This window comes from Panthera leo, chromosome D4 (assembly GCF_018350215.1).
Source record: "Panthera leo isolate Ple1 chromosome D4, P.leo_Ple1_pat1.1, whole genome shotgun sequence".
NCBI classification, from domain to species: domain Eukaryota; kingdom Metazoa; phylum Chordata; class Mammalia; order Carnivora; family Felidae; genus Panthera; species Panthera leo.
The window spans coordinates 46,396,999-46,410,791 of record NC_056691.1 but is presented as its reverse complement, the minus strand read 5'-3'; the positions used below and the strand labels follow the sequence as shown (position 1 = coordinate 46,410,791).

The following is a 13,793-nucleotide window of genomic DNA, read 5'->3' as shown; positions in this document are numbered from 1 at the left end:
CCAGTGAGTAGGAAGTAGTAAAATTTCTAGTGAAATTTCCAGGGTATCAGTGGTCTGGTGCATGTTGAAGTATGTCTTACCCAATGGTAAGCATGTTTCTGTATTTGGCACCCACTACCTCTAAAAGATGGACTTCTGAATTTTAGTTGCAATAGATACCTGATTTGAGCATCTTACTTCAACCTATTCACCAAATAACCCAGTAAATGGTGCGCTTGAGTTCCAGATCAAAAGGAAGTTCTGCAACAGATCCACTCTTCTATTCAACCTGTCTTATCATTTGGGTCACATGACTCAGTATATTCAATAGTGCTTGAAGTGTCTATGGCAGTTGGTGATCCTAAGGGAAAGCTTTGGTTGACTTCTATACATAAATCATAGGATACCCTTCTTGGACTTTGGAGAAAAGCTATGCTTCTGTGCAGATAATGATTTGCATTTGACAAACAGCTTCTGCCTTGTAACTGGGTCCTACTAGAGCCCTAACACTTAATACTGGCCATTAAATAAACATGTGACCTGAAATACTCATATGAACTGAGTGTTGTGTGACCCACAAAATCCTCTATAGCAGTATTTTAGTCAAGTGGAAGTGATACATAGGTTTTTTCTCCCCAAGTTTTGAAGTCACAAACCAGTTACATGAAAAGTGGCTCAAATTTCCATGGCTCAGACCCCTGCCACATTTCCTCCTTTCTCTCTAATGTGAAGTTGTCTATGACACCAGAATAAAGAAGAACAATTTGGTCCTTGTTCACAGATGATTCTACACATGATTCTGGCCTATCTAAAATGTACAGCTGCAGTACTACAGGTGTGGCCCTGAAGGAGAGCAATGAAGAAAATCTTTCCAATGGGAAGAACTTCAAGCTGTGGACCTGATTGTTCATTTTGCCTGGAAGAGAAGAATAGATGGATGGAAGCACATATCTAAAAATGAGTCATGAGCAGTGGCTCACAGTTTGGCTCTCTGGCCAGAAGAAACATAGCTGGGAGAAACATGAAAAAAACACAATCTAGGGAAGAGATATGTGGAAAGACCTCTCCCAGTGGGCACAGATATGAGAATCTTTTTGTTCCATAAAAATGCTGTCCCAAACAGCAATCTTAGAAGAGGAAGATCTTAATAATCATTTGCACAAAGTGACCCATTCTTTCCCCCATTCTTTTATCTCCGTAATTGCTCAACTGGCTCATGAAGACAATGATCATGGAAGCAGAGATGGAACTTGTGTATGGGCTCAGCAACACGGATTTCCACTCACCCAGGCCAATTTGGCTAGAGCCACTGCTGAGTACCCAACCTGCCAAGAGCAAATATCAACACTGAGCCCCTAAAATGGCACCCTTTCCTGGGGGGAACCAGCCAACCACCTGGTATCAGGTTGATTACACTGGATCACTTCCATCATTGAAGGAGCAGCTCTTTGTTCTCACTGGAAAAGACATTTATGCTGGATATGGTTTTGTCTTTCCTACTCTCAGTTTCGGCTAAAACTACCATCTGTGGGCTTACTGAATGCTTTATTCACCTTCACAGTATTCCATACAACATTGCTTCTGACAAAGAAATTCACTTTATAGCAAATGAAGTACAACATTTGTCTCATGCTCATGGACTTCTTTCTCTGGTATCATCATGTTTCCCTCATCCTGAAACAGCTGGCTTAATAAAATTATGGAATGGCCTTTGGAAGACTCAGTTATGGCACCAGCTGGTGACAGCACTTTATGGGGCCGGAATAATGTCCTCCTAGATGTAAGATATGCTTTGAATCAGCTGTAAATATGTAGTGATGCTTCTCCTATACCCAGAATTCATGAGTCTAGGAATCACAAGATAGACAATGAAATGGCTCTTCTTGTATTAATGCTAATGATTCACTAGCAACGTTTTTCTTTCCTTTCTCTACAACTTTTGGCATTTTTGCCTTAGAAGTCTTCATTCCCAAAGGAAAAGTGATTCCACCAAACAATACAACATTGTCCTGGAACCTGAGATTACCATTGGCTACTTGGGACACCTCTTGACACAAATAATAGGAAAGAAGCAGGGGGAGTATTTTTAGCATGGAAGAGATCCACGAGAGTGTTACTTCGTCTTCCCACATTTTATGGTAAAAGTTAGTAAGAAGTTAACAGCCACTCAACAAAAGCAGGACTGTAACAGCACAGATTCCTTAGGAATGAAGATTTGAGCCACCCCACTAAGTAAGGAACCACAATGAACTCAGACACTGGCTGGGGGCAAAAAATATGAAACGGGGAGTGGGAAAAGTTACGTTATCAATACCATCTACAATCCCATCATTAGTTACAAATATGAAGGCACTAGTGGATAGGAGCATTCATTTCTCCCTTGTTTCTAAGTGTGGGCATTCACACACCAATTTCTCCTCTCTCCCATTTCTCTACTCTAGTAAGATCTATTAATAGTGATCAGCTATAGCTCAGAATTATTATCCTTGCTTTACTGAAAGAGAACAAATGACCACGAGTTTAATTAACCTGCCTATTTAGCTAAATCCATCCTAAGTCTCCCCAACTCCAGCGTAAACGCTCCTTTCAGGAAGACATGCCAATGTGCACTTTCTGGAAAATATGTTTATCTCCAGCGTTCTTCGTGTCCTTTTTAAGCCCTTCTCTTTTTTCTTAGGCCAACTGACCAACTGTATACCAACTGACCTCCTGCTAACCTCTATACTTCTTCACTCCCTATATAAATCATACACTATTCTGTCTCTTCCTTTTGCATCTACTCCTGAGACTTTCGAGGAACAAAACTACAATGTGCTTCACTGACAAATAATGGTTGAGTGTTTTCATTGTCATCATCTTAGAATTTAAAATCATTTATTCAACAAACATTAACCATTGTTCTGGCTTTCTTTATGACTGAGTTCCAACATGGAAGCAGTGCTTGAAAAACTCATCAAGCAGGCCTCTAAATGGTCATTTCTACATGGTGTTTTCACTGTGTACAGGACACATTTTTATACAAGGCACACATTCCACTCTTGGACAGTTGCCAACTGCCAAACAGTCCTTCCTTATGTTCCTCTGAATTCTCTCTCCATGTAACTTTCATTTTCCATGCCCTCTACACTCTACAGAATAACCCCAATCCACTTTGGTCATATGCTAGCTCTTTAAATATTGTCATTTGTCCTATTTCTAACACTTTCTCATAAAACAGTACTACCACCACCACCATCACCAGTTAGCCTTTTATACCTCTCTGTTTTATTCCAGGTTTTAGAATCACTCTTGGTGTACAGCATTCAGAACCAATCATATGACTTCCGCCAATATCTGACCAACTGATATTCCAGACTCCGTGGTACTATCACCTCCCTCATTCCACACACTTTATTCCTATTCATGTAATCTAATTTCACTTGACTTTTAGAACAGGCATGTTACACGGTAATCTCATGGTAAATTTACCAATCAGTAGATAACATTACTTTTTTTTCTCCTAAGAAGGTGTTGTAAATCCAGGTCTCTCTTCCTTTGTTGGGTTTTTGTTTGGTTGGGTTTTTGTTGTTGTTGTTGTTGTTGTTGTTGTCCTAACATCTTGAACATTATTATCAGTTCACTGGAATGGAAGTTAGAGGGTGAGAATCAATAATTTAAAACTTAATTCTGTCCTCCAAAAGATTAGCTGCCCTTCCTAAATAGGTGTTGCCCATGAATAAGATAACAATGAATTTTATACCTTTATTCCTTCATCTAACTGGTTGACAAAAAATTTATAAAAGGTCAAGGACAGGAATCTAAAACACTTCCTGCTTGACATGGATTTTCTAATCAACGTTTTTTGGTTTGCTTGTTCAACTTTCTATACATTTCCTTCCATTTATATCAATGTCTAGCCTATTTTTTTAGTCTATTTTTCTTGAATGAATTTATCACTAAAATGGAGTTTAATAAACATTCGATATTTTAAATTTTTTTTAAACATTTATTTATTTTTGAGATAGAGAGAGACAGAGCATGAAAAGGGGAGGGGCAGAGAGAGAGGGAGACACAGAATCTGAAACAGGCTCCAGGCTCTGAGCGGTCAGCACAGAGCCCAACGCGGGGCTCCAACTCACGGACCGTGAGATCATGACCTGAGCTGAAGTCGGACGCTTAACCGACCGAGCCACCCAGGCGCCCTAAACATTCGATATTTTAAAGCAACTTTTTGACACAGGTGTTTTGATAAGGCCACATCTGTGCACCCATTTTAAAACTATGAGCATCCTCTTAAAACTAGATAATGGGGCCATTATGACATAGAGGATACTGTGACAGTCTAAAGAAATTACACCATAAGTTTTTTAATTGCCAAATTAGCAAAAGTAAAAAAACAGACATCTTCATAGTTCTCTTCTCTGTCATCCTGTCTTCCTTGAATTCCCCATCACTAGTGTAGAGCTCAGAAAGGGGAAATAGTAATGAATTTCTCTCATTCGGATACTTAGCAAGCAAAAACTAAAAAAAAAAAAGAAAAAAGTACTTTAATGTTTGGCACAGCTGCTCTGAAATGTTACACCAGAACAGCTTCAATTTGGAGGGAACTATGCCAAATAACTATGGGCCTCGCTTTGCAGTGCAGGCATCCATAACAGGATTATTGGAGGTATGTGGGGAGGGAGAAGAAAGGATCTGAGCAAGAACTTTTCCTGTTACCCTTGATCTAAAGGACGAGTGTCTACACTGAAGAATCATGGTGCCCAGAGGATAGCTTTACCTTTATGAAGCTAATGATGCACTTCATCTCATTTCGTGAATGGGAGAACAATTCTATTCACAGTGGTAAATAACAAGGTTCTTTATGCCAAGTGTCTCTTGCATTCTGAAGGCTTTTTAATTTCAAAGAAAAACAAATGTCTAAGGAAACCGTGTTTAAAAAAATAAAGAGTTGAATGAGGAGGCCAATTCATAGTTTTCTTAGTTCTAAGTTCACAGTGAGGAATTCCTAGAAAGGACAGCCTTAAAATCCCCCAAATCTTTTTGTTTCAGCAGGAACTGCAGCGAAAAAAATAAACCATTTGACTCACATGCTCTTCAATTGTCCCCTCAACTCTAAACCATTTTCATAGAATAGCCAGATGAGACCTTACACCAGGAGGCCTATGCACGGACTCAGAGAAATTCCAAAAGTTCAACCCTGGGATTGGGGTCAGGAAATAGCTCCGATCCAGAGGCCATGAGGAAGCAAGAGTAACTTCCACACACTCCATTCAAGGGAACAAAAGCTTCTCTTTGCCCACTTCTTTCACTAGACACCTGAATGCAGTTTACCTCTCAAAAAAATTACACTTCCGTAAACACATTACATGGAAATAGATGTCCTCTTCCTAATTAGTGGCTTAGGAGTTTAGACCTCAAGCAGCATCCATGGGCATAAACCTCACAATTATGCAGACCAACATTGTCAAATAGCACCAACACTGCATAATTGGTTGTTTTTTGTACACACGGATAATAGAGACTATGAGCAACTTGAGGTGAGGCCTTGTTAACCTCTTGTATTGTATTAACCACTTTATCTCCTGTGTCTAACACAGTGACTGGCACAAAGTAGGAGTTTAATAAACAGCTGTTGAATAAGCACATTTCTAAGCTAATACTTCCTTTTTAGGTTTAATTCAGTCACAGAAAGCTATTATTTGAGCACCTGCTGTATACCAGATACTATACAAAGCTGTGAGGAGACACACATGAGTCTAAGTCTCTCAGAACTTAGAGTCTAATTGAAATTGGTGAAGTAAATTCTACTGCTGACGATTGGCACTATTATGGTAATCTTGGGGATGGACAACACTACTGCTGAGCCTCAAGTCCCTCACATTCAATTTAATGTTGGAGAAAATGGGACCTACTCTATAAGCTTATTTAGTTCTAAAAGTATTGTAAAGGGTATGAAATATGTAAAGCATTATGTAAATTAAGTTTTAAGATTGTAACATTATTTTTTAATTTGAATATGGCCCAAAATGGATGTTCTCCCCAGTTCAAAAGCAATTCAGCTTCTCAAATGGATACAGGCATATCATTATGTAAACCACACAAAGAATCCAATGTCTCTGGCACTGTTATATTATTAGGCCAGATCTAAAAAAAAAAAAAAAAGCCAGATCTCTATTGTATAACGTAACTTCCTTGAGAGCACAATATTTTACATTTGGTATCCTCTATAGGATCTAGTACTTTTCCAAAAAAAATAGCATTTGGAAGTGAATTAATGCAATGGAAACAATTTAAGAATCAGCAAGGATTCTATACTGAATGGTGAATGGCATTTAGAGATTCAAGAACCCTGTTAAATTATATGCAAAACTGTGCGTAGGCCATATATAGAGTTCTTTAGATTTACCAGAGTCTCAGGGCGCCTGGGTGGCTCAGTCAGTTGAGCGTCCGACTTTGGCTCAGGTCATGATCTCGTAGTCTGTGAGTTCAAGCCCCGCATCAGGCTCTGTGCTGACAACTCAGAGCCTGGAGCCTGTTTCGGATTCTGTGTCTCCCTCTCTCTCTCTGCCCCTCCCCTGCTCATGCTCTGTCTCTGTCTCAAAAATAAATAAAACATTAAAAAAAAAAAAAAAAGATTTACCAGAGTCTCAGAAAGATCTATTATCCAAAATGGTTCCTTCACTCAGTATATATTAATTGAATATCAACTACTTGCCAGGCACTGCATTTTGGCTTAGGCTTAGAATCTGAAACTTTTTAATAAATAATGAATACTGATTACAACAAGTCTTTACAAGATCTGCTTTCATATAGTCATACCACTAAAAATAATGCATACTCTATCAAATATATCTACATCCTATACCAAGATGAGATACTACACATTTAATATATTTTCTGATAAAATATATATGCATATATATACACATACACACTGATATAATCTAAGAAAGTTTTAGTGAATCGTGTTACTCAAACTGTTTAACCTATTTCTTTTATGTTTTTAAATTTTTTTTTTTAACGTTTATTTATTTTTGAGACAGAGACAGAGCATGAACGGGGGAGGGTCAGAGAGAGCGGGAGACACAGAATCGGAAGCAGGCTCCAGGGTCTGAGCCATCAGCCCAGAGCCCGACGCGGGGCTCGAACTCACGGACTGCGAGATCATGACCTGAGCCGAAGTCGGCCGCTTAACCGACTGAGCCACCCAGGTGCCCCTAACCTATTTCTAACTCATCAACTATCCTTTACCACAGCTGGGTTTTCATTTATTCCTAACAACAACAATGAAGCTACTGTCCTTAAAAAAAAAAAAAATGATGACATATAAAGAAAACTTCATAAAATTGTTTTATAAGTAGTTTTCTCAGGGACATTCCACTTACTAAAATAAATAGCTTTTGTATGCTCCAGATGGAGAACAAAAAGTATTATTAAAATCTCAAAGAATCCTCTAAAATTTAATGATAATATTTCCCCTTTGGAAATTTTATATCTCGCCTCAGTACATTAAGAATCATCTACCTACCATCAGTCAATATTTATCTGAGCAGCTATTTAAATTATCTGAATAAGACTATTTTTACCTTTGAGAATGGATGCCATATTGTCACCAACATACAGAAAGGAGTATTTCTCCAGATTTAAAAAAAAAAAAGATTAAAATCCTCACCCACAGCAGATGTTCACTTTATAACATGAAAGTTGTAGCATGATCCAAAATGATCATTTCAAAACAAGGTTAGCTTATCTTATCAGGAAACCATTTGTTTCTAACTTTTACACTTTACCAGAACTTAGATGCAATTAGTGATAGTGGCCAGGAGATGGTGCAGTCGCATTTCCTAAAATTTAGTTCACAGGCTTTGTGTGATTTGCAAAGTTCGCTTTAAAGAGAAATGTTTTATTAATGGCACTTGTTATCACAAATGGCACAAATGAATGAAAATAAAACATACAGAAAAAAATAAGGAATTTAAATTTCTCAAAAGTTTTACTTATTACTAACCACTTAAATGTGAATAAAATTCTTTAAAATACTTTAAATAAGTTTTTTCTCTCCTGTGTACAAGGAACAGAAGGGAAGAAAAAGTTCAAAGTAATAGTTATTTGGAATTACCTCAACTTTTCAATTCTTCCTGTTAGTTCATTTTATATACCAGGTTACTTTAACCCTTATAAACATTTTACAACTATAAACTCCATTTTTCAATAAAATAAAAACAAGTATAAAAACAAGTATAGTTTACAACTATAAACTCCATTTTTCAATAAAATAAAAACAATTTTAAAACAGGAATTCTTACAACTGATATTTTAGGGAGAAAATTCATTAAAGTAAAAATATTTCCTGAAATGGCTTTATTCAAGGCACGTATAATGTTTAAATGCTTCTTTCACTTAATAAATGCTAAAGAAAAGTCTTTAGATCTCAAATCTATCATATTGGTTGTAAAAAGAAATATAAGGCCTAGTCATCCACTCACACACATAATGTACACATTAATAGCTGTGGATGTGAGGGTTGTGTTGCATGCTTCTAGAAATGTTCCAGAAAGGGAGAATAGGCAGAAATATTACAGATTGTCCTGATTTGGCCTGGAATACAATCTGCCACCAGTTATGGAGTCTTTGCTAGGAAGGTAGGAAGAATCCCTAATCATTCCTGAAAATGCATAATCCAAAGCTGGCCGAAAAGGCAGTGCTGGTACCAACCCCGGAGTTAGGTAAGGAGACATAAAACCAGATAGCCCTCTTCCTGGAGAGGAATATGCCAGCCGTAACGGATTGATACCTAGTCTGGGGTTTAAGCTGTAGAGATGTGAATCACCTCCATAAGAGGCAGACGTAGTCTGAAGAGGAGAGAAAGCTGATTTATTCCCTAGAGTTCCAAAACCAATTCCACCTAAACTAAAATTTGAAGCTCTCTGAAAAGCTGTATTTGCCAATTCTCCTGAGCTTGCTAGGTCCCTGGTGTCTGGTCTGTGCTCCTTCCCATTTAGGACCTGTTCAATGGCTTGGACCACATCCCCTTTGCAGAACCGCAGAATGCCTTCTAGTCGGCTACGCCTATAACTTGGGAAAATCCTGGTAAGGATATCAAGAGGGTCTCTTGGTCTTGAGGACAGTGTGGGAAGGCTGGCTCTGGTAGCAGTGAAGTCTTTGGCCCACTCACTTTCATTTCCTGATTCCAAATCAGATGATGACAGGGACCTGGGACTCTCTTCCCCTCCTGATAACTCCCCAGGGTGAGGAGGCTGAATGCTATCATCCTTGGTTGAGTTTTCTGAAATAGACGGCCTGATGTTTTGTTTTCCAATGACACCATTAGGCTTAGGAGAGGATCCCAGAGTACGTTGATGGGATTTGGAGACTGGCTCTTCTTGTCCACTCTGGCATGATTCATATTTACTCTCTTTTAGTTCTGGGGGAGAGAAAAAAAAAAAAAAAGGAATCAAATAAAGGGAAATTTCCCCAAAAATAGTACTACCTACTCAAAAATAATGCTGGATAAGATAATTCATTTACTCATAGCATATTAGTAATATTTATTTACTGCAAGAAATTTTAATGAACAAGAAGTTTAAAAAGTCATTCAGAAATGCAGGTATTGGAACAATGGGGAAATGCTATTTATTATGTCATTTCAGGGTCACAAAATTATATATTCAAATGCTGTAGTTAATTTAGGGATCAAAAGATAAAAGTCTATTATTACCCCAACTATTAGCATAAGATCAATATCTCACAGTATTTGCACTACTTGGTGATTGTTACCCAAATTTCATTGTTATCCCAGTGAGCTATTTTTTCAAAATGACACTACGCAAAAAAGAACTAAATAAAATGATTGTTTAGATAAGAAAACAAAGGAAAGAACAATCTCACTATGACAATGAATATTTAATACCTAATACTAAATTTCAACAATATTTTTTTAATGCTCACATTTCAGGTTTCAATTAAGTTACCCGAATAATGTGAAAAACAACAAAATTCTTCATTTCACTTCAAATCTAAACCAATAATGAGCACTGCTGTACCAATCTGAAATCATACCAGAGTGCACGTATTTCATTTTATAGGAGAGATAATAGACACCTGGTAGTTTTTAATGCTCTGAAATGTGGACTTTCTTTTTCAATCCCTAGGAAATATTTTTTTAAGTGTACAGTCAAATTGTTTCTAATTTTTTTTAAGTTTATTTATTTTTGAGAGAGATAGAGACCAAGTGCGAGCGAGGGAGGGGCAGAGAGAGGGAGACACAGAATCGGAAGCAGGCTCCAGGCTCTGAGCCATCAGCACAGAGCCTGACACGGGGCTCGAACTCACGAACCGTGAGATCATGACCTGAGCCAAAGTCGGACGCTCGACCCACTGAGCCACCCAGGTGCCCCCAGTCAAATTGTTTCTAAAAGAAAATTATAAACTGCACTATTGCACTATTGTAATCTGTACATATCTTCAAAGTGTCAATATATTAGTTATTTGCTTCAAATCACAACTCCCTTCCAACATTAAGGTAAGTTTTCTAAAAATATTTTTATACAAAAATCTGATTTTATGCCTCAACATGTTGAACATATTAATATTAATAACAGTAATATTTTAATGCCCTTTTATATAGCTTATGCCAGGAAAATAATAATAATGTATACATTCACTAAACAACTTTTAATTTGGTTTACATTTCCTCTTATCTTATACTTGATCTCTATTTCCATTAGAAAGAGTAAACTGTCAAGTGGGGTACTCAGAGTCTATGACTTACTAAATATGCCCTCTGAACATGTAAGGTGTCAAAATTTCATGCCTACAAGCAATTTATGCACAAAATAATTTTTGTTAGTATGCTGCCCTCACAGAGTACAAAATAATGTAATAAAATACTGATTGCATAAGACTATCCAGAAAATAAGATATCTTTAAGATATGTGATACCATTTACATCATCTCTCTGTTCTCTCAACTCCTATACCTGGTTTTACTTCTTTACTTTTATCATTGTACAGTTTGTCTTGTATTGTAGGTTTGGGGTATATATAGTCTTCCTTCTTTTGTGTGTAAGTTTTTTGTGTGTAGGAAAATCTTATTCACCTCTGAATCACTCATTGGTTTTTGTCTAATGAGTAAATTAAATAGAATATTGCAGTTTATGGATATTGGATAACATGAGGCAGTCAGTTTAGAATGGCTTATAGGGATGGCTTTTCAAAAGAGGAGGTCAACTGAGGCAAAGAATAAAATAAAATACTTGACCCTAGGAAACAGAACACTTTGCTCTCTCGCCCCCAAAAAACATATAAATCAATGTCTAGCAGAGATTTAGCAGCCAGATTTCATTGTTCATTTAGTTTACAGAATTTTAACTTTTACTTTTTTTATAGCAGTTACTATGTGTTTAATGAGTTTGTTTTTGGCACTCTTTGATTTTTCATAAGAAATAGTCTATTTAGTCCACTGAAATAAACTAAAATATGGGCAAAACACTGGCATAGGTGAACACAAAATCAAATATGCCATATTTAAATACAGAGATAGTCTTTTTCAAAAGTACCTCCTGCGATCCAAGATCTGCAATATTCACAATTCAAGGAAGTTTTCCAATTAATAATTTACTCTTCATTATCACAGAATTTCATATGACACAACCTGTCTTGAATATATACAAAAATACTGAAATGACATTTTCACTGCTTAGTGTTAGGGCTGGAAAATGAACTAAAATACAGTGAGATTTACATCAGCAGGAAAACTTTATTTAACTCTAATTAAAAAAATACAGATATCTTTTTTTACCTAATGCAGAGGATGTAGGTGTTTTGCAGTCAATAAATAAGAGAAAAAATTAAAACTCCTTGGAAAAGAAATTCCTAATATTGGACTTCTCCCTAATGGTTTCCCAAATGTGGGAAACTTAAATTTCTCTCCTGTAGGAAAGAGTTGAAACTTCATATATTACAGCTAGAATTTCTACACTTTTGGAGGCTGACAAACAGTTGGAGGAGGTGATTAAAATTTTTAAGGTAAGGGAAGAAGGTTAAAAGGGGTTTAGTAGATTTCTCCACTTCTAGCTGGCACCAAAGCTTTGCCCCAGAGATGAGGAACTGTATTCCCAACAATCAGTGCGTTTCCCAGCACAACTGGAAGATTAACTCTGGTTTTAAAACTGAAAGGAGTATAGAGCACTACGCTTTCACCCCATGCCCGCTTGAAGTTCTAACTCACGCAAAGTTAAGAGCAACTTGGGTGCAAACTCCATTCCCAGCATGAGTTGCTCATCTAATCACTCACGCTTCCCTTTTACAGGATCTTCTCCTATCCGCTAAGAGTACAAAACGCCCTTCCAAGGTGATGCGTCTCTAACACCCTCATTAACGTTTATATTACAGTGCAGTTTCCGAGAACTTAAATGAATGCTTCTTTTAAACAACTTTTCTCGCCCACCACGGAGGCATGGCTACTTCTTTCCAAGCGCTTTTCTCCGAAACAACCATTTTTCTTTGCAAAGAGTAGATGGAAAGACCAACTCACCTTGGTTTTCCTCCATATCATCTGGCTGGACAACTTGGAAAGCAGGGGTCGCCAGATCAGTGTGTCTCAGGGCACCCAGTCCCAGCGTCGTCACCGCCACACGGCCGCTCGAGGCCTGGGAATTCTCCGTTCGGCTGCCGCCTCCGGGTGTCCGACCCCCGGGCCCGCAGGGCCCCGGGTACAGGAACCTCTGCAGCCCCCGGGCCTCGCTCTCCTCCTGGGCCTGCTGCCGGCGCAGCGCCACCTGGGCGGCCATGACGCGCTGGCGCTCGGCTATCAGGGTGCACTTGGCACACGCGCAGTCCCGCCAGCGACAGAAGCGTTTGTGGCCCTTGAGTGCCGACACGACGCCGTGGTTGCGACAACGGGCGCACTTGGGTGTCCGCGGATAGCCGCAGCCCACGGCGCCCACCCCTCTCTCCAGTCCGGGAGCCGGCGCGCAGCCCCCGCTTCCCGCGGCGGCTGCGGCTGCCCGCAGAAAGAGGCTGGGCGGCCGCAGGAAAGTTGGAGGAACCGGTATCCCCGGGGGCACTGGCAACGCCGGAGACGGGGGCGGAGGGGCGGCCGCCACCAGCCCCGGGGCCAGGTGGGGTCGGCCGCTGCCGCTGCGGTCTCTGCTGCCACACTGTGACTGCTCCATTCTTGAGAAGTGCCTGGCGAGCAAAGTGCGCCGTCCACAGCTAACCCTGCCGGCAGCGGGGTGCGGCAGGACCGGCCGCGGTCCCGCTGCCTCCCACCCACACACGGGCAAAGTTTGACGCAACTCTGGCCGGGGGCTGGGGACGCTAAGAGGCGCAGATGCCCAGTAAGCCTCTTAAAGAGTCCCGGGGCGCTAAGTTAATGCCCCTGTGCTCCGCGCGCCCTCTGCGCGGGAGAAAGCAGGGCGGGAGACGCTTCCCCGCCCACCAGGTCTCCAGGCCGAGCGCTGAAGCCCTGGGAGGGAGGGCCGGGCGGAGAGTGGGAGCTGCCTGGGAGGAGGGACAGTGGGCGACGCAACTGTCCCGAAGGGCTGCAAAGGTGCGTTCCCCAGAGGAGCCCTTTTCTCCCACTTGCCTCCCCACCAATTGCTCAGCGTAGATTTTTATGACACCACCTTCCGGCCCTCTGCCATGCCTCTTTCTGCCCTTCTTAAATTTAAGCAAGGTTGAAGTTCTCCTTTCCTCAGTCCCACGCTTCTCCAAAGCAAGTTTGAGGATTTGGATGTGGAGTTGTCTTTTCTTTTCCTTTCCAGGTGAAGTTTTCAGGATGGTAGTATGGTCAATGTTAGGGAGAAAACAGAGCTTGACAGATGGCAAATA

The 13,793-nt window shown here is 39.9% G+C and overlaps 1 protein-coding gene across 1 annotated transcript; it reads right to left on the bottom strand.

Moving 5' to 3' along the window:
* Positions 1 to 8,317: 8,317 nt before the first annotated feature.
* Positions 8,318 to 13,135, bottom strand: DMRTA1 (DMRT like family A1). Its single transcript, XM_042913296.1, has 2 exons — positions 12,496 to 13,135; positions 8,318 to 9,385 (listed from the first exon to the last, which is right to left on the bottom strand). Exons 1-2 carry the CDS (start codon positions 13,133 to 13,135, stop codon positions 8,538 to 8,540), a joined length of 1,488 nt encoding a protein of 495 aa, XP_042769230.1. The 3' UTR covers positions 8,318 to 8,537.
* Between the last annotated feature and the right edge of the window lie 658 nt (positions 13,136 to 13,793).